The sequence below is a fragment of the Salvelinus sp. IW2-2015 genome, linkage group LG20 (genome assembly GCF_002910315.2).
Source record: "Salvelinus sp. IW2-2015 linkage group LG20, ASM291031v2, whole genome shotgun sequence".
Lineage (NCBI taxonomy): Eukaryota > Metazoa > Chordata > Actinopteri > Salmoniformes > Salmonidae > Salvelinus > Salvelinus sp. IW2-2015.
Genome location: NC_036860.1, coordinates 24,889,550 through 24,909,690, shown reverse-complemented (window position 1 = coordinate 24,909,690; position 20,141 = coordinate 24,889,550). Strand labels below are relative to the sequence as shown.

Sequence of the window (20,141 nt, the reverse complement as noted above, 5' to 3'; positions counted from 1 at the left end):
CCTGAGACCGGGTCTGGTATCCTGTACAGAACGTCTTTAAGTTAACAATGAAGAAAGTTAAGGCAGAAGATTATGCAGGAGGGCTTCATAAACAAAAACAGTTTGATGCATCAGTCTATGAGACTTCAAAAGAGGGCCAGCCAACACATCGCTCGTAATAAAGCGCAGTGCACTATGATACACTGCGTACAATGTCTTCGATACAGTGGCAGCTGCATTCATACGTCTCAAGACATGTCTTAATAAGACATCGCAAGAGATGGTGATGGCTGGACATGTCCACCATCTATCTCACTTTTGTTATTCTGCAGTGATTCACTGCATTGGTTAAAACACATCAGAAACCTTAACTAGAGAATTCTGATGAATGACCTGGATTACGCCATAAAACAGGAAGGAATGCATTAGTCTCTCAAATGATTTACCATTGGTTGATCTACTTCATTCAGGTTATGTACTGCAGCAAAATGGACTGTGACTTAAACTGGATTAGTACCTAAAATATATATTTTACATCAGATTCAAAGACATAGACACTTTTGTAATTCTTCTGTGGATGGTTTTTGTTACTCCATATCCTTAGGAAGTTTATTTTATGAAATGACGTAAGCTAAACTGTAGCTAAGTAAGCTAGCTCACCTCTGAGGGAGTGAAGATGACCTCTGGTGCTTCAACTCTGTTCCTCCTGGCAGCGTCTCTCAGTATGGCCTCAGCCTCCTCAACTCTTCCCTGAGAGAGCAGCCATCTGGGAGACTCTGGGATGACCCTATACCAAATCATACACAGTCATAAAAAACTTAACTGAAGCCCTTTGAGCAACCAGGCTAATGAAGTATGCAAGAAGTAATGTACCTTGTTAAAAGAAGAGGCCACAGATCATTGACTCAGTAGAAGGTTTTGCGGGAAAAACATTGTGCTTACCACCATAGGGGGATGTATATGAGTCCAGAGCCTGCCATGGGCACCAGCAACCACCTCCACTCACGGATGAAGTATGCCAAAGGTGGCATTAACATGTAGCCGATCGCAGAGCTTAGGAACACTCCAAGAGAGGAGAATACCACACGAACTCCAGGGCTCAGTATTTCTGTCCCTAGGACCAGATATGCAAGATATGTAAATTTACCAAATGCATAAGAGATACTGTAGTTACAAGGAATGCTTATTTTCAACCTACCAAGAACATACGCTATGACATAGTTGGAGACTGATCCAGCGCCAACAAAGAAGAAAATAATACTGAATACCTCCCAGTTTGGGGAGAATATTTGTGCGAAGGTGGCCACAATCTGGATTACTATTGTAGTGAAGAGTGCTGGCTTTCTTCCAAACCTGTTGATGAAAAAGAACGCAAGGTCACGCCTCACATGATTCTCCATTAGCACTGAGGGTCACAGTATAACAGGATACAGTACTGACCTGTCGGACATCTGGCCAGAGATGAATGTTCCCACCAGCGCACCAAAGTAGTGAATTGATGTGGTCAAAGGAACTTTGTACGCGTTATCACACACCACATCCCACTGCAAAATACACATATTTCCTAATTTACACAAATGTATTTTCTCTACTCTTTACAAAAAGTGAAAGTAACTTGCAGTAACTTTTATTCTGAATTCCAGTAATTGTTGTATGCTGTAACTGCAAAATAACCACAGTAGAATTGCAAAATGACGACAAGACAACATCGTAACACAGCAGTTCGTTTCTGGATGCGGTAATTGCAGTACAACTTCAACATACACTGCCTGTCACGTTGTATAAATGATTAGGAGACAGGCGCAGAAATTCCAAATAGGGGGGTTTAATACTCCACCCAAAATATACAACATGCCATGAAAAGGGACGGGACGGGACGAAGCCCAATAAACGCGGCATCGTCGGACGGGCCAGTTGCAGCTGCCGAAGTTGTGTCAGCGTCAGACAGGCCAGTTGCAGCTGCCGAAGTTGCGGCGGTGTCTGACGGGCCAGTTGCAGTGGAATGTCACGGATTCCCCCAGTACTGCTGCTCATTCCATGCACTAGTTCCGGAGGTCTATGTCACCGGCCTCGGGGATGACCACATGGTCGTGGTGCGGGTCGGTCAGGGTGCCGATGGTGAAAATCCCTGGTCAGCGAAGTGTCCAGGATGTCCACTGCAGGAACCCAGCACTGCTCCTCTGGGCCGTACCCCTCCCCTGACGGGCTGCACCAGCAGTGGGACGACACCGGTCTCGAGGACGACCACAGGAACGTTGTGCGTGTTGGTCAGGGCCAGTTGCAACTGCCGAAGTTGCGGCGTCGTCGGACTGGCCAGTTGCAGCTGCCGATGATTGCATTGTATAGAAACATTGTAAATAACAGAGTACCCATTTTAAATTCAGACAATTATTTTTAATTATCAGTCTCTGTTGCCGTTTTGAATTGAATTACAAGCACTTTCTAAACCAGTGCTTTCATCCCTGTGTGTGTCAAGCAGGATCAAGAAATGGATAACCAGCACAAGAGCTTAGATGGAGGTGAAGAGGGAAGCTTCTCGGTTAACGCAGGCAGTTCCAAGTCCACCACATTAATTTCCGTGATGCATTTGCCTGGCTCCACACCCCAGCCTCCAGCCAGAGACTCCTCTAACGGACTGAATGTCACTAAGATTCAGGGTGAGCTCTCCACAGCAGGGACAGCCTCCATTGGACTCTCTATAGAGGAGGCTGAAGTGAAGTTAATGGGCAAGGCCCTGAGAATGCAGAACGCACAGAAACAGCAGCAGAATCATCAACAACAGCAGCAGCTGTTTGAGAACTTTGCTCTGTTGGAGGAGAGCATTTCAGATTTAAATCGATCCTACACCCCAGGGAGCTCCGTACTTGGATGTTCTAATTACCTTTTCCCTCTGAAAACGGAGGACTTTTCACCAATGGATAAGGACAGGCTTGACATGGGGACAGTCAGCTTTGAACAGTCACTGAAGGACTTGGATGTCAACGAGAGGCTCCTTGGTGACAATACGCTGGACATTCTGCGGGATTTGGACTTGCCTGGCTCTCTGTCAGACCTGAATGAGTTTTACCTGGCTGACGAGGCCGCTTTCCTGTCCTCCCTGTCAGTGGATGATGCCCTGCTCGGTGACGGCAACATGGAAACCAAGCCCATAGTCAGTAGCAGTGGGGGAAACTGTAAAAATGTGAATGGTGCGGACCAGCATCGGCAGCAACTGGGCCCAGGGATCTCCATGCCTGTCATCAAGACAGAGAAGGACGCTGACACCTCCTTCATCCAGCTTTACACCCCAGGTGTAATCAAGCAGGAGAACGAGCGCCAGAGCTACTGTCAGATATCCAGCCTGGACATACCTGGTACCCACAGCTCGGTGYGRTCCATGAGTGGGCCGAGTTACCACTACGGCGGAAACACATCGACGGCAGTGCGCGTACAACAGGATCAGAAGCCTGTCTTTGGCCTGTATCCGCCACTGCCCTCAGTCAGTGARGGCTGGAACAGAGGCCAGGAATTTGGGGATGGATCAGGGATGTCAACTCCATCCAGCTCATCTTTTCCTGTCAGCTTCAGCAGGTAAGTCACTTATTACACATGGTTTAATGTACTGTGTGCACGTTTGAATGATTTAACATTGCATGATTTATGAATAAGGAATTATTTTAGGAATATAAATAGATTTTTATTTGAACATTCCTGAATCTGAAACATCCTTGCTTTGTTGTTGCTTTGTGAATTTTAAAATGGAAGCACTGTCTGAATGTGTATGGGTGAACCTGTTACATAATTTTTTTTATCTGAATTGATCTGGCACACGTCAACCTCTCAATTTGTTGCAGTTGCCCTTTTGCAAATGCACTCATTTGTCAATATGAGTCAGAGTAGACGGGGTACGTTGTCAGCTGGGAGCCATGTTTCCAGATCTGCTTTGGTGCGCTGCCTTGACTCATCAAACCTCCTTCATTACAAACACATMGTCCCCTCTGAGTACTCCTTGCTCCCAAAAGGCGCATACAAATTCCTCAGGAGTTTGACGCTTTCTTCCTTTTCTATCCTTACTGTGGATCAGGAGCAATAATACTAGGGAGAGGAAGGATGTGACAGTACATCACTGAAAATGTGTGGGTTGATTGACTCTGTGTGTAGGCTTACAGCAGCAGATGCTAGAATTAACGGAGTAACCTGTCATTAAGCCCTTGAGCAAACAAGTTTATCTGTGTTTGCTCCAGCTGCTGCTCATTCAGAGATTAAAACGGACACACTACCGTAGTTTTGTTGTTAATCCCCATACATCTCTCTCTCATCCAAGGTCACATTGACCTTGGATGAGGGCTCATTGTACTTTCTCAGCAAAGTGCTTTGGCATCCACCACATCTGAGTGAGATATACAGTTGAAGTCGGAAGTTTACAACCACCTTAGCCAAATACATTCAAACTCAGTTTTTCACAATTCCTGACATTTTAATCCTAGTAAAAATTCCCTGTTTTAGGTCAGTTAGGATCACCACTTTATTTTAAGAATGTGAAATGTCAGAATAATAGTAGAGAATTATTTCTTTCTTTCATCACATTCCCAGCGGGACAGAAGTTTACATACAATCAATTAGTATTTGATAGCATTGCCTTTAAATTGTTTAACTTGGGTCAAATGTTTCGGGTAGCCTTCCACAAGCTTCCCACAATAAGTTGGGTGAATTTTGGCCCATTCCTCCTCACAGAGCTGGTGTAACTGAGTCAGGTTTGTAGGTCTCCTTGCTCGCACACGCTTTTTTCAGTTCTGCCCACACATTTTCTATGGAATTGAGGCCAGGGCTTTGTGATGGCCACTCCAATACCTTGACTTTGTTGTCCTTAAGCCGTTTTGCCACAACTTTGGAAGTATACTTGGGGTCATTGTCCATTTGGAAGACCCATTTGTGAACAAGCTTTAACTTCCTGACTGATGTCTTGAGATGTCGCTTCAATATATCCACACAATTGTCCTGCCTCATGATGCCATCTATTTTGTGAAGTGCACCAGTCCCTCCTGCAGCAAAGCACCCCCACATGATGCTGCCACCCCCGTGCTTCACAGTTGGGATGGTGTTCTTCAGCTTGCAAGCCTCCCCCTTTTTCCTCCAAACATAACAATGGTCATTATGGCCAAACAGTTCTATTTTTGTTTCATCAGACCAGAGGACATTTCTCCAAAGAGTACGATCTTTGTCCCCATGTGCAGTTGCAAACCATAGTCAGGCTTATTTTTGGCGCTTTGGAGCAGTGGCTTCTTCCTTGCTTTCAGGTTATGTCGATATAGYACTCGGTTTTACTGTGGATATAGATATTTTTCTAAAGTTTCCTCCAGCATCTTCACAAGGTCCTTTTGCTGTTGTTCTGAGATTGATTTGCACTTTTCGCACCAAAGTACGTTCATCTCTAGGAGACAGAACGTGTCTTCTTCCTGAGCTGAATGACGGCTGCGTGGTCCCATGGTGTTTATACTTACATACTATTGTTTGTACAGATGAACGTTGTACCTTCAGGCATTTGGAAATTGCTCCCAAGGATGAACCAGACTTGTGGAGGTCTACATTTGTTTTCTGAGGTCTTGGCTGATTTCCTTTGATTTTCCCATGATGTCAAGCGAAGAAGCACTGCGTTTGAAGGTAAGCCTTGAAATACATCCACAGGTACACCACCAATTGACTCAAATTATGTCAATTAGCCTATCAGAAGCTTCTAAAGCCATGACATCATTTTTTGGAATTTTCCAAGCTGTTTAAAGGAACAGTCAACTTAGTGTATGTTAACTTCTGACCCCAATGGATTATGGGCAGTGTTAGTGGTAGCAGGGTTTACCTTGTTAGCATTGCTGGGATATCCCCTTCTGAAGGCGTTGATGTGGAAACGTGTATGCAGTGCTGATTTACCTCAAGATGAGGTCCAGTTGATAAAGGCCATCGCACACGTACTGTATATCGGGTGGCCATGGAGGGAGAAGGAGGAGACGGGGGCTGAGTTACGATGATATGGCGTGGGAACACCTTTTGTAAACCTGCAGCCTGAAGAGGAAGTCTGGGTACAAGCATGGGCTGTATAGAGCCTTCATTTTTGTGGAGCCCAGCAGAACAGTATCCCAAAGGCATAAAGTCAGGCTAAGGGAGTGTGGGAATCATCATGTTATCAAACTTCATTTTTTGCCATATATGTTTATGCATGGCTTAACGCCAGTGGTGGGCCGTCAGGTTCAGCAAGGCCTTCTCTGCTGGCCTAAACATCATCAGAATATATATATTTTTTAAATATATTTTCCCACAAATATGTATTAAATTATTCCCCAGAGTAAGAATTATACTCTTCATTTCATAGCTTTCCTCTTGGTTGCACTGCTTCCAGCCCCAGGTTGAGATTTGGAGGGCTGGTCTTTATGTTAGATCTTTTATCCAATCATATTCAGCCATCATGTGTTGCCAGGGGTCTAAAATCTGCCCTCAGGCCTTCAGAATCAACAGTGCGGGCGCTTGTAGCTTAAAGTGAATGGAAATGAACATTTAGTGTCAACCAATCAGCTTTAGAGTTGGCTATCTGTACCGCTGCTAGCTGCTCCAGTGTTACACAGAGAGCAGCTAGCAGGCGAGTCGTGCACGTCTTTTGATTGGATTACAATATTGAGAAGCAGGTCCTATGGGCAGGTCTATGCAGTTCCTCAGAAACTAGGAAACTGAATTTGATAAACAAATTAATTTGCGTACGACTAAGCTGTTTTCAACCCACAATGGCGAAGGAGGAGAAGATATCGATTTGGTCGAGGAGATATAATATATAACGCCATTCTCAAGACGAACTTCAAGAAAATAGACGTGTAAGGAGAGGTCGCCGACGCCGACGCTACAAGCCTGTCACAGGCGGGAAAGGGTTCGTTCGCACTTTACAAGTTCCAACTACGAGCGCATCATGGCTCACCGGCTCCGCGACGCCCTGCACCGCTGTCCAAAAAAAAAAAAAAAAAAAAAAAAAAAAAAAAAAAAAAAAAAAAACAAAAAAAAAAAAAAAAAAAAAAAAACAAAAAAAAAAAAAAAAAAAAATAAAAAAAAAAAAAAAAAAAAAAACAAAAAGAAAAACAAAAAAAAAAAAAAAAAAAAAAAAAAAAAAAAAAAAAAAAAAAAAAAAAAAAAAAACAAAAACAACCACAAAAAAAAAAAAAAAAAAAAAAAAAAAAAAAAAAAAAAAAAAAAAAAAAAAAAAAAAAAAAAAAAAAAAAAAAAAAAAAAAAAAAAAAAAAAAAAAAAAAAAAAAACAAAAAAAAAAAAAAAAAAAAAAAAAAAAAAACAAAAAAAAAAAAAAAAAAAAAAAAAAAAAAAAAAAAAAAAAAAAAAAAAAAAAAAAAAAAAAAAAAAAACAAAAAAAAAAAAAAAAAAAAAAAAAAAAAAAAAAAAAAAAAAAAAAAAAAAAAAAACAAAAAAAAAAAAAAAAAAAAAAAAAAAAAACAAAAAAAACAACCAAAAAAAATGCTGGGAATGCCTATTATTTGCAGTAGTCGATTTGGTGTTTTGGAGCCACACTGGCTTGTGCAAACTTGAGTTGTCTAACCAAGGCAGCACGGAACACCAAAGTACGGCTGGGCACTATACAAGCAATGGTGCTTTGAAAACGCTTGGGGAACCAGAGTGGAGCTACAGCTCAACGAACAATCACGCAGGGCAACGGAGCTGCACCAATGGAAAGGTGAAGATAAATAGGGAATATTGAAAAGACTCATTGATGTGTCATGTTTTGGGTAAACAGGACTTTCTTTTTAGGGGACACGATGAAAGTGCTGACTCCACAAACAAAGGGAACTACGTGGAGCTTCTTTCTTTTCTTTCTGAAAGCAACACAGATTTACAACTACACCTGTCCACTAACAAAGTGTTCATTGGGACGTCAGGCAAAATACAAAATGACCTAATTTGCTATTAGCTGAAGTGAAGGGAGAAGAATCAAAATGGAGATAAAAAAAGCTCCCTTTGTATGCTGTTATGGTGGACGAGACAACAGATGTGGAAATGCAGCACAGCTCTCACTCGTCCTGCGTTATAGTGACGGACACGGGAGTCAAGGAGCGATTTATCCGGTTTTGAGATGTTGACAAAAGCGGCAAGCAGCGGAGAACAATATGCCGCTCTTATTTTCCGTTTCTTGGGAAAATGAATGTAGTCTGGATAAAGTGTGGCACAGTGTTTTGATGGCGCAGCAGTCAGGCATCTGGACTCAATGAGGTGCAGGCTAAAGTTAAGGAGAGGGCAACGATGGCCTTATCATTCACTGCTTTGCACATCGACTAAATTTAAGTACTGACTCAAGGAGCCCAAAGCTATAAAGAATGCAAGGTCTTCTTTGCCAACCTCAATGGCTTGCAGCAATTTTCTCACGATCCCCTAAGCGCACGCAACTGCTGGATGACATCTGCAAGCGCTGTCTTCCTAAGGTTGCACCAACGAGTGGCAATATACATCTAGATTGGTCAATGCAGTCTTTGAAAGAGAGTTGCCCTAAAGGTGCTGTTTAACCACTTACTGAACATCATGAATGACCATAGACGGATACTGTGCTTATGGCTGATGGATTTAATGCACGTTTGGATGATTTTGAGTTATTGTTTTTTGCTTGAAACATTCAATGGAGATTTTTAATTATTCGGATGTGTTTGGAATTCTACAGAAACAAACTTGGAATGATCAATTCTGCCTGACAAGGGTGAACGAGTTTTTGTGACACAATTGACGAGAGAGGTGCAGGTTCAGTCAGAAGAGGCCCAGCACAAGGAGACCCTCGGCAACATACTTCAACAACTCCACAGCAATATTCTGGATAATAATTCATTTGCCAGATAAGAAACAGGTTTCAAGACCACGAAAAATTAATGTTTCTCTCCCTCCTGGACCCCCGCACTTCAGACCTACCGGAAAAATATCCCGCAAACAGCCTTCTCCAGCTTAACAGAGAGTCACAGGAACACTGTTCGACCTATCCCAGCTAAAAACAGAACTGACTGTAATGTATGCTATGACTGTATTTTGAAGGGAAAAGTCCCTCTGATCTCCTTGATTTCCCTTAAGCAGAAATCTGAAATGAGGACCATGGGGCAACTTATTACACATTGGCCATGTGTGACAGTGACTATCCCTGTGTCCACGGCTTCTGTCGAGCGTCATTCTCAGCCTAAACAAGCGAATCAAAACGTATTCCAGAAATGCTACTGGACAGACTCGGCTTTCAGCATTAGCCTCCATGTCGATAGAAAAGGACTTATTGGTGGAACTAAAACGCACAGATAGACTGTACAACAGAGTCATTGAAGTCTTCTTGAGGAAAGAAAGGAGGAAGGATTTTGTGTTCAAATAATCAGTCTTTGGTGAGTAGGCATACAATGCATGTTATTTTTTATTAAATGTGTATGTATGTTTCGCATTTTATTTCGTTAATATTAAATAGCCTATATATTAACAAAATAAAATGGCAAATAGCCTATGTTGCAAATTATTTGTTTTCTCTTATTTTCAGTGAATAGTTATGTGTCTTTATCATCACGGTGAAACTGCTTTGGGTGCGACAATGCGCTGTTTAGTGAACACACTGTATTTATTTTTTGGGGGACTTAAAGCTCAAAGTTTGTGGACCAGAAATGGATAGAAGAAGAATATTAATATAACTCTGTTGCACTCGACTATGTTCTTGCCTATTAGTTGKACTGTACTGTATTGTACTCTTCCCCTGCAATTCTCTGYAAAAAATGTCAATTTCAAMGTGACGCAARGCCTGGTTATACTGCGTTTCTGTCTAAATGTATAGTGTCTAGAGCCATGGCATCTAAATGATGGTAATAACAGGTGGATTAATTCGGGTGGGACTGTGTAGGACCTCACTGAAGGCCCAGGCGCCAGGCCCACGGCACGCTACTGCTTAACGCATTACTAATACTTGTCATGTTTTGTGTTTTTATTTTATTTTGCTTTTCAAGTCTTTTGTTATCACTCTCTTAGGAACCTGAAGCAGGAAGAGAAAGTCAAAAGCTCCAGCTGAAATGTCATTATCAGTTGTATGAAAGGAGGGGAATAAGAGTGTACATCGTGTGATTGTCAAGTGTCAGTGTGCAGCGGTTAGGATGGAGGCCGGCGCAGGACACAGAACTGAGTAAAATATGTACTTTACTCGAAAAGAAACAACAATAATTTCCACGCAGGGAAAACAAACCAGCTCACAGAAGTCTTGGACACTAAACAAAGAACAAACACGCACAAAACCCTGTGGGAACCAGAGGGTTAAATAGGGAATAAATTATAACGTAATGGGAACCAGGAGTGTACAATCAAGACAAAACAAATGGAAAAAGAAACGTAGATCGGTGGCAGCTAGAAAGCCGGTGACGACAACCGCCGAACGCTGCCCGAACAAGGAGAGGTACCAACTTTGGCGGAAGTCGTGACAGTGATAGGTCATAGGCTATAAGTCTCGGCGGTGTAAACATACAAATCAACTGAGAATATGGTTTATTTTTTCAAAGTTTCAAAGTTTATATATAGTTGAACAGTATGGAGTTACTATTAAAAAAGGAGGGACTGTTGGGTTCTAGCTTGAAATGTACTAATTCATGTTATCATACTAGAATGTATTGATTACTTTACATGTACAAGGAATGTATATGTTGGGGTCAAGTGAGGGTGGATAACAACTAGGTGTATAGAAAGTTACTGAGTGAGACAAGGGGGAGTGCAGAAAGTTTTAACTTCTGTCAAAACATTGTTATTGTTAAATCTCATGGCTCCTAAGGAGGGAGGCAAAGGGCAACAGTCTGGTTTCAGTCACTGATAAGGTAGGACATTTGTGGATTAAGGAGGAGTGAGGAATTCGGCCCGAGGTCAGGTCAAATGAAGTGAGAAGGAACAGTTCTATTTCCCACACATACAGTATACTTCCACGCCCACGAAGGTTCTAGCATCAGGCAGGGCCATGACTACACCAGTGAGAGGAACCAATTAAGTTCCTGACTAGCAACAGAGATGTATTGGCTGTCTAGATGTGCAAGGAGTTGACTCCGCCTAGTAGGAGGGTTTAAATATATGTAATTGTGTAAACATGTCTTTGTCTTTACAGCTGTATGACTCAGTGGACGAATAAAGTTGGTTTGAGATTTTCCTAGTCGTCAGTTTGAGTTTTTACTCTGTTTGTTCAGAACCTAACAACGGATAATCATTAATTAATTGGGAGTAATGATAAGTGCGAAATTGACAGAACTATAAATATCATACACTCCCACCAAATGCTAACCTCCCCTGTTATCGGTAATGGTAATAGGTTAGCATGTCTTGGGGGTATGATCTTTGTGCTTCTGTAACTTTCTCACTCATCATTATTCACGATTTATTCATAATATCCATAATCATGGTAGCATCCACATTAATGTAGAAGTGTTCAGAAACATGTTCTTCTCTTATTTACAATAAATCTGACTCTGAAACACAACCAAAACAAACTGCAAATGCCTCCAACAAGTGTGTAGAGTCATAAGCGGGATGTAGTCATTGCGTGCTAGGAAAATTTCAAGCTGGTCAAGCTGGTCTGACTAGCAAGGTCTAGCTGGTCAAACCTCTCTGACCAGCATGGTCTAGCTGGTTTTTGCTGGTGACCAGACTTTGTTGTGATTTTGCTGGCGACCAGCATTCGCTGTGTTTTGGACAAGCTAAAGCAAAACCAGCATCAAGTTTTGATGTGCAGTTCACAAACGATTTGTTATTTTTGAACGACTCTGTTAACTGACTCAAGAGTTATGATACATTTTATCCGAGTGACTTGTTTATTTTTGTTTTTCGTTTGACCTATCCGCAATGAATTATACAGCAGGATTAATAGATGCTCCTCATGCTCACCGGCTCCGGAGTTGTGCTCCGACCAGCAAATGTCTATCATGCGTGTGCAGAAAGTACAGCATGTTGCAGCTAACATAGTGAAGAAAAAGATACATTTATAACTGATAATTTATCATATGGTACAAGAATATATGCAATGAATTGATTATTTAATGTTATCAATGTTGTATAGCTTTGTAGAAACATACACTGCCAGCCGTTTGGGGGGTTGCTGCAGTTGTGGCCGCAACTAGACCTTGTTTCAAAGGTTTCAATGAATAATCATATTTGTATACACTCTTAGAAAAAAGGGTTCCATAAGGGTTCTTCGGCTGTCCCCATAGGAAAACCCTTTTGGTTCCAGGTAGAACCCTTTTGCGGCATGAACTGACATGTTGTCCACCCAAGTCAACCAGGTGAGGGGGGTTAGAGAGAATATGAACTCAGCAAAAAAAGAAACGTTCTCTGTCAACTGCGTTTATTTTTCAGCAAACTTAACGTGTAAATATTTGTATGAACATAACAAGATTCAACAACTGAGACAAACTGAACAAGTTCCACAGACATGTGACTAACAGAAATGGAATAATGTGTCCCTGAACAAAGGGGGGGGGGGTCAAAATCAAAAGTAACAGTTAGTATCTGGTGTGGCTACCAGCTGCATTAAGTACTGCAGTACATCTCCTCCTCATGGACTGCACCAGATTTGCCAGTTCTTGCTGTGAGATGTTACCTCACTCTTCCACCAAGGCACCTGCAAGTTCTCAGACATTTCTGGGGGGAATGGCCCTAGCCCTCACCCTCCGCTCCAACAGGTCCCAGACGTGCTCAATGGGATTGAGATCCGAGCTCTTCGCTGGCCATGGCAGAACACTGACATTCCTGTCTTGCAGGAAATCACACACAGAACGAGCAGTATGTCTGGTGGCATTATCGTGCTGGAGGGTCATGTCAGGATGAGCCTGCAGGAAGGGTACCACATGAGGGAGGAGGATGTCTTCCCTGTAACGCACAGCATTGAGTTTGCCTGCAATGACAACAAGCTCAGTCCGATGATGCTGTGACACACTGCCCCAGACCATGACGGACCCTCCACCTCCATATCAATCCCACTTCAGAGTACAGGCCTTGGTGTAACGCTCATTCCTTCGACGATAAACGTGAATCCGACCATCATCCCTGGTGAGACAAAAACGCGACTCGTCAGTGAAGAGCACTTTTTGCCAGTCCTGTCTAGTCCAGCGACGGTGGGTTTGTGCCCATAGACGACATTGTTGCCGGTGATGTCTGGTGAGGACCTGCCATACAACAGGCCTACAAGCCCTCAATCCAGCCTCTCTCAGCCTATTGCGGACAGTCTGAGCACTGATGGAGGGATTGTGTGTTCCTGGTGTAACTCGGGCAGTTGTTGTTGCCATCCTGTACCTGTCCCGCAGGTGTGATGTTCGGGTGTACCGATCCTGTGCAGGTGTTGTTACACGTGGTCTGCCACTGCAAGGACGATCAACTGTCCGCCCTGTCTCCCTGTAGCTCTGTCTTAGGCATCTCACAGTACGGACATTGCAATTTATTGCCCTGGCCACATTTGCAGTCCTCATGCCTCAGTCCAGCATGCCTAAGGCACGTTCACGCAGATGAGCAGGGACCCAGGGCATCTTTCTTTTGGTGTTTTTCAGAGTCAGTAGAAAGGCCTCTAGTGTCCTAAGTTTTCATAACTGTGACCTTAATTGCCAACCGTCTGTAAGTCCTAACGACCGTTCCACAAGTGCATGTTCATTAATTGTTTATGGTTCATTGAACAAGCATGGGAAACAGTGTTTAAAACCTTTACAATGAAGATCTGTGAAGTTATTTGGATTTTTACAAATTATCTTTGAAAGACAGTGTCCTGAAAAAGGGACATTTCTTTTTATGCTGAGTTTAGTAGACGGTTGCTGTCAAAAAGTGATTGATGTGTTTTGCTGTGTCCTTTGGATGTCCTCTCGTTGACATCTTAATGACATCCTCTCCGGATGTTCTCGGTATTTGGTGCGGCAGGTAGTCTAGTAGTTAGAGCGTTGGTGTCATAGATTAATATTTCATATTGCATAGTAAACTTTAATAATTGTAATATGTATGCTTACATTTTTCTAGTAAAGTTTATGAAGAAAATAAAAGGTTTGAAAGAAAATGTAATTTACCTTCAATTAAACAAATCTCTCTATCTCTCTGTCTCTCTCTCTCTGTCTCTCCCCGTGGGGCTAGGTTGCATCCGTGGTGTCAGGTTAGCTGAGGGGGTTACAAGCAAACGAGGGCCATGCTCAAGACATTCTTTTCTTATATTTTCTAAGAAAAATACATTTAAAAAACAGTCTTTCCAACAACAAAAATAATTATACATATAAACATTTATTGGGTGGTAATCTGTAATATTGTGTAATAATAATGTGTGTGATTTATTTAAATGTTTAGGAAATAAAACATTAGTGTTGCCATTTAATATTGCATAGTAAAGTTTAATAATTGCAATATGCATGTTTAAATGACTGTAGTAAAGATTTTGAAGAAAATACAAGTTTTAAATTAAATGTAATTTACCATTAATGGAAGCTGTCTCCCTGATCTGTTTATCTCGCTCTACACAAGAGTCATTGGGTCCTTGGGATGTGTGCATGTGTGTGTGCATGTGGAGCTTGGTGGCAATAAATCGCTCTCTCCTCCTCTCTAAGTGTCTAACAGTTAACGCCTTAATGCGGTTCAATATTATGAACCTAGGGTGACCCTAGGTTCACAACATGCTTAGTGACTTGGGTCCCCCAGGTGTCTTTGAACCAAATGTTTTCTGCTTATGAAGCAATAAATGATTGACAGGCTTAAAACCACCTATAAAATATAATTGTACTCTGTAACGATGTGTTCTTTACTAATGACTTAAACAGATCATTTTACCCCTTAACCTTTTACTGCAGTGGGCTAAATCAGGGTCACACAGAGTGTTTCTTGGTAGACTTAAACAAATCTACTTTGAAACAAAAGTATACACCTAACACATGGTTATGGGCTTAAGAAAATAACACACCTCTACCATGTCAGATATAGAGTTGAAATGTATTCAATTTTGAGTTTGCATCCCAATATGACAGTTTAAATACATCACAGAACACTGAAATGTAACAAAACACCAAGTGTGTTTATTGAGCTGTACACTGAGATGCTCAGTTGGTCAACATTCCCCTTCAGTGATTACCCAACATTGTGTCCACATGTGCCCTACAAATGGAGCAGATATCATATACCAAGCTATTTGTATAAATGTTTGTCCATAACAAGGCCTAGGCGTGGTCCCCTATACTGTCCAGAAATCTCTCAAACATGTCACATTTTAAAGCATCTTTATTTTCATGCCTATAAATTAGCAAATGCAATTATTATCTTTAACCAAATTCACATTCTTAAGTGTAGACAATATTTTTTACATGTGTTCATGAGTGTTTGAGATTAGGTCCCTGAATGGTCAAAAACCTCTTCACAACATGTTTATAGCACTATTCACAACATACTGTATCTTCTCTCATCATGTCACAACCTGACAGGCTCCCAAAGGCAGGGCCATGAAAGGTCTCAGATCACTCAACTGCCCTTCCTGTTCTTATTCATACTTATTCTATACAATAGATTCTGCCCTCTTAAGTTCAATTTGACCTTCTTCATATATCAAAACCTCTAGAAAATATGATTAGAAACTATGACCATCTATGAAGTCATGTGTGAGTGTTGATCTCTCGCTCTCTCAATTCAATTCAATTCAAGGGGCTTTATTGGCATGGGAAACACGTGATTACATTGCCAAAGCAAGTGAAATGGATAAACAAAAGTGAAATAAACAATAAAAAGTGAACAGTACATATTACATATTGGAACACAAGTTCCAAAAGAATAAAGACATTTCAAATGTCATATTATGTATATACAGTGTTGTAACGATGTCCAAAAAGTTAAAGTAAAAAAGGTAAAATAAATAAACATAAATATGGATTGTATTTACAATGATGTTTGTTCTTCAGTGGTTGCCATTTTCTTGTGGCAACAGGTCACAAATCTTGCTGCTGTGACTGCACACTGTGGTATTTCCCCCAACACATATGGGAGTTTATCAAAATTTGATTTGTTTTTTAAATTCTTTGTGAGTCCGTGTAATCTGAGGGAAATATGTGTTTCTAATATGATCATACATTTGGCAGGAGGTTAGGAAGTGCAGCTCAGTTTTCAGCTCATTTTGTGGGCACATAGCCTGTCTTCCTTTGAGAGCCAGGTCTGCCTACGGCGACCTTTCTCAATAGCAAGACTATGCTCACAACACATGATGTGAGCTGAAATTTAGAGATAGAATGTTTGAAGGATGGACAAGTACCATTTACATTTATAACACCTATGATATTGGCCAGCAGTATTGCTGATGACAGCAGACTCTTGACTGTGCTGGATGGCTCTAACGTTAGCTAAGCGGCAGGCAAGCCTTGCACAATCGTATAATTACCTTTAACATCGTGGATCTATTGCTCGATCCATTTGCTGTATCCTTTAGTCTGGACCAATTTTGGAATTCGGAGGTCTTCAGCAGCCCATTTGTCAATAGACGCGACTGTAATTGGTGCTAGTATCTGCAGGTTGTTTGTCCATTTGCCTGCCGTTGTTTTGAAGGAGATGCTTCTGTATTTTCCCACCCTAGCCTCGTTTTCGTTGCCGACGTCATTCAGTATGGCCGCTAGCTGAATGCGATATATTGACATGTGTCAACCTCATGACACTCATCTTTTCCTTTTGACTGCAAATGTATTCATATACGCGTCAATTGGTTGAGACTTTTCCCATTGAATGCAATGTATTGACATAAGCATCAATTGGATGATGCTCATCTTTTCCCATTGACTGGAATGTATTGACATAAGCATCAACACTGTGTTAATCATCTTTTCCCATTGACTGCAATGTATTGACATAAGCATCAACTAGCACCGCAAAGCCTGCTAGAAGCATGCCCAATTGACAGAAGCTTCAATAGGTTGATGCCTTACATTTAGCAAAAAACATGACAGGATTAAGTTTTCCTACGATATGATGTTGGTCATGAAGAACCATCCGGTTACAGAGTTCTGTCATTTGTTCCTTTGGGCGAACCCTTTTGGGTGCCTCGTAGAATCCTTTGATTTGTACCTGTAAGGCAGTGGTAGTCTGTAATATTTTTGAGGGTGCCACTTTTGTAAAACAATATCACTGGGTGAGCCGCCATACCCTTCGGAGAAGGGGGGTTGAGGGGTCACAAAGTCAAATTGATTCATACATGATATAAAATGGATTCATATTTAAGATACTATTAACATAGTCAAGCTCTTTGATTATCTGATTTTCTATTTTAGGACACTTGGGGGTATCAGAAACAAATGTGTAAAATAATTTGACAAATCTTTAGAATCTGACTTTATTACTGTCACGCCCTGACCTTAGTTATATATGTTTTCTGTATTATTTTGGTCAGGTCAGGGTGTGACGTGGGTGGGTATGTGTGTTTTGTGTTGTCTAGGTTATTGTAGGTCTATGGTGGCCTGAATTGGTTCCCAATCAGAGGCAGCTGTTTATCGTTGTCTCTGATTGGGGATCCTATTTAGGTTGCCATTTACCATTTAGGTTTTGTGGGTTATTGTTGCATGTCTGCACTCGTTGTATTATAGCGTTCACGTTCGTTTTGTTATTTTGTTTAGTTTGTTCAGTGTTATTTCTTTATTAAAAGAAGTATGTATTCACATCCTCACTACGACGAACGTGACAATTACTATTATCTCAATAAAAGTTATAGCACAAGATACTGTATGTCAAATCAGGTAATGGCAAATGTGAACCTGAAGGAAGTTTGCTTTGGTATGATTTGCATCAGAAAGGTATTAGAAAGTTCAGGAAAACCTCAGGGATGATCATCAAACAATCTTGTTAAGCCCATGATCGTTTGTGGAGAATCAATTCATTTACCTTAGTTATTCTATGCAGAATCATCACTCTCTCTTTAAACGTGTCCTGCACAGATTGTGTTGCATCATATGAAACATGTTATTTCAAATCCAAAATGCTGGAGTATAGAGCCAAAATAAATACATTAGGGGAGTGTAACTACAATGTACTGTGCTGTAACAGTATTTCTGTTACATTGAATTGAAATACATATTTAAAATTACATTTGATTATTTTATCATTGTATTTCATTGGCCTGAACTACAATCCAATGTATTTTCAAACAAGATACTTTCGAGACCTGTAATTTGTATTTTGAAAATACATCATCATTTTCTATACCATTTTTTTTTMMMYWTRKKKAWTTMTMMRSCCRRTTRWCKCRSRYRWMMMYTKWSAYYWSTSWMYMSYCKKRYWMYTGKRAAYAMTSKARWYMYWWWRKRWYTMSAKTRTTYMCARKWRYMMGRSKRKWSASWRRTSWMARKKKWYRYSYGMGWYAAYYGGSYKKAKAAWTMMMYAWRKKKAAAAAAAAATGGTATAGAAAATGATGATGTATTTTCAAAATACAAATTACAGGTCTCGAAAGTATCTTGTTTGAAAATACATTGGATTGTAGTTCAGGCCAATGAAATACAATGATAAAATAATAGCAATTGTACATTTTTACATTTACATTTTGGTCATAGCAGAATGTCACCATGTCATTGGTTTTAGGTTAGAGTTGGGTGAAAAAAAGACAAAATTCCCTTATGTTGATGATTTTTGCAAATCCAATCAGTTTCCCACGTTGATACAGCATCATCACATTGATTTTATTTGTTGAAATTACGTGTACCAGTTTTTAGCCCAGTGGGTCTTATGCAGTGTGACTAAAAAGTCAGTGCATTCAACTAACGTAGATATACAAGCACATTTCACAGTCATAGCAAATAAAAAGTTATTTCATTTTTTACTGTTACTGAGAATGTTGCTGTAGTGAATGCGTGGCACTTGCAAATGTATTTTGTGTTTTCAAACTGACAAAATACCTCAATATACCTGTATTTTATCTAAATACAATACTTTGCAAAAGTATTTTGTATTTTGGTTTAATAAAAATGGCATTTAGAGTATCTTGTATTTGTAACAAGATACATTTTAATGTATACTTTGCCCATTTCTGACTGTAACTGCAATTCTTTGTTTATGTAAGCATTGGAAGTTTATCATGCACATATTTGATTTTCATTCTCTTTTTTATCATACACACATTTTTTTTCGGTGCTTGGGAATAGTCAATCATGTTTGCAGTGATTTGCAACACATTTTTTCTCACCTCAGTGACAATTGTTGACTGGTAGACCTCTTTGCTGTATTTCCAACCGTCCAAGCAACTCTCCAGCTCAATTTCACTCACGTTGATATCCACATTTGGAATGATATTCAGGCTAGAGAAGTTTTTAACTGTCTCCAGTTTGAGTCTTGAGCACGAACTACGCTGTGACACACCATTCGTTGTCACCATGGGGATGGTCACATTTCTCCACATGTCACTGACATTATAATCCTCAGGAATAAAGCACTCATGTGGCGGGGTATCACCTACAAACAGTATATAAATACCAGTAAATCCATTGGGCAGGATGCTGATGGCCAATGCCAAAAAGATTGTCCGCTGAAAGGGTCCCCATGTTCCCAAGAAAGCTGTAATTCCATCGTAATCTCTCATATTGGTGCTGTGTTCAGTTAACCTTTATTTATAGTCAAGTAACTTCTTTACTTGAAGAAAACTGCCTGAACTGTATAGCTGCTCCGGAGGTTGCTGTAGAGTTGTTGGATAGCATCTGTCCCCATCTGACATTGACAACAAACAGCAGAGCTCTCTCCTTTTATGGGCCATCCCCTCAATTGGAGGCGATAAGATAACACACAGTATTAACGCATCTTGAATTACCCCACTCCGTAGAGCTAATGTATTGGAAGGCCATTAAAAGTGAAGGTTAATCATTACAATTTCTTCTCTGAACTGTGTTAAAGTGTGGTTCACAGAATCCCGGCCAATAGTGAATCAGAGGACAATACCTGTAACTAAATGGCTGTATGGTTATGCCTTTGAAGAATTGTTTTACACCCTCGGAAATAGACTGAAATTACCAATTAGAATGTACGGGCTGGGAAAAAAAGGAACTATGTGCTGGAGTTCAAATTGGTTAAACCTATAAAAAAAGAAAAACAGTAGGACAAACGTATGTCATAAAATACCGACTACACCACCTGGTGGAGGGTTTGAGCACCTAGACTCTTAATAACTTCAGGTTCATTTAGCAGTGACCAGTTGGGAA

General features: G+C 40.7%; 1 protein-coding gene across 1 annotated transcript in view; it reads right to left on the bottom strand.

Annotated features, from left to right (window-relative positions):
• The window catches only part of LOC111980260 (solute carrier family 22 member 4-like), a 47,029-nt gene extending 27,414 nt beyond the window's left edge, over positions 1-19,615 (bottom strand). The window contains exons 1-5 of the mRNA XM_024010959.2: positions 19,136-19,615; positions 1,420-1,523; positions 1,178-1,332; positions 922-1,093; positions 640-766 (exon numbers count right to left, since the gene is read on the bottom strand). Of these exons, the coding sequence (XP_023866727.1) occupies positions 640-766; positions 922-1,093; positions 1,178-1,332; positions 1,420-1,523; positions 19,136-19,528 (951 nt within the window). The 5' untranslated portion in view covers positions 19,529-19,615. The remainder of the gene's footprint in view (positions 1-639; positions 767-921; positions 1,094-1,177; positions 1,333-1,419; positions 1,524-19,135) is intronic.
• Positions 19,616-20,141: the final 526 nt, after the last annotated feature.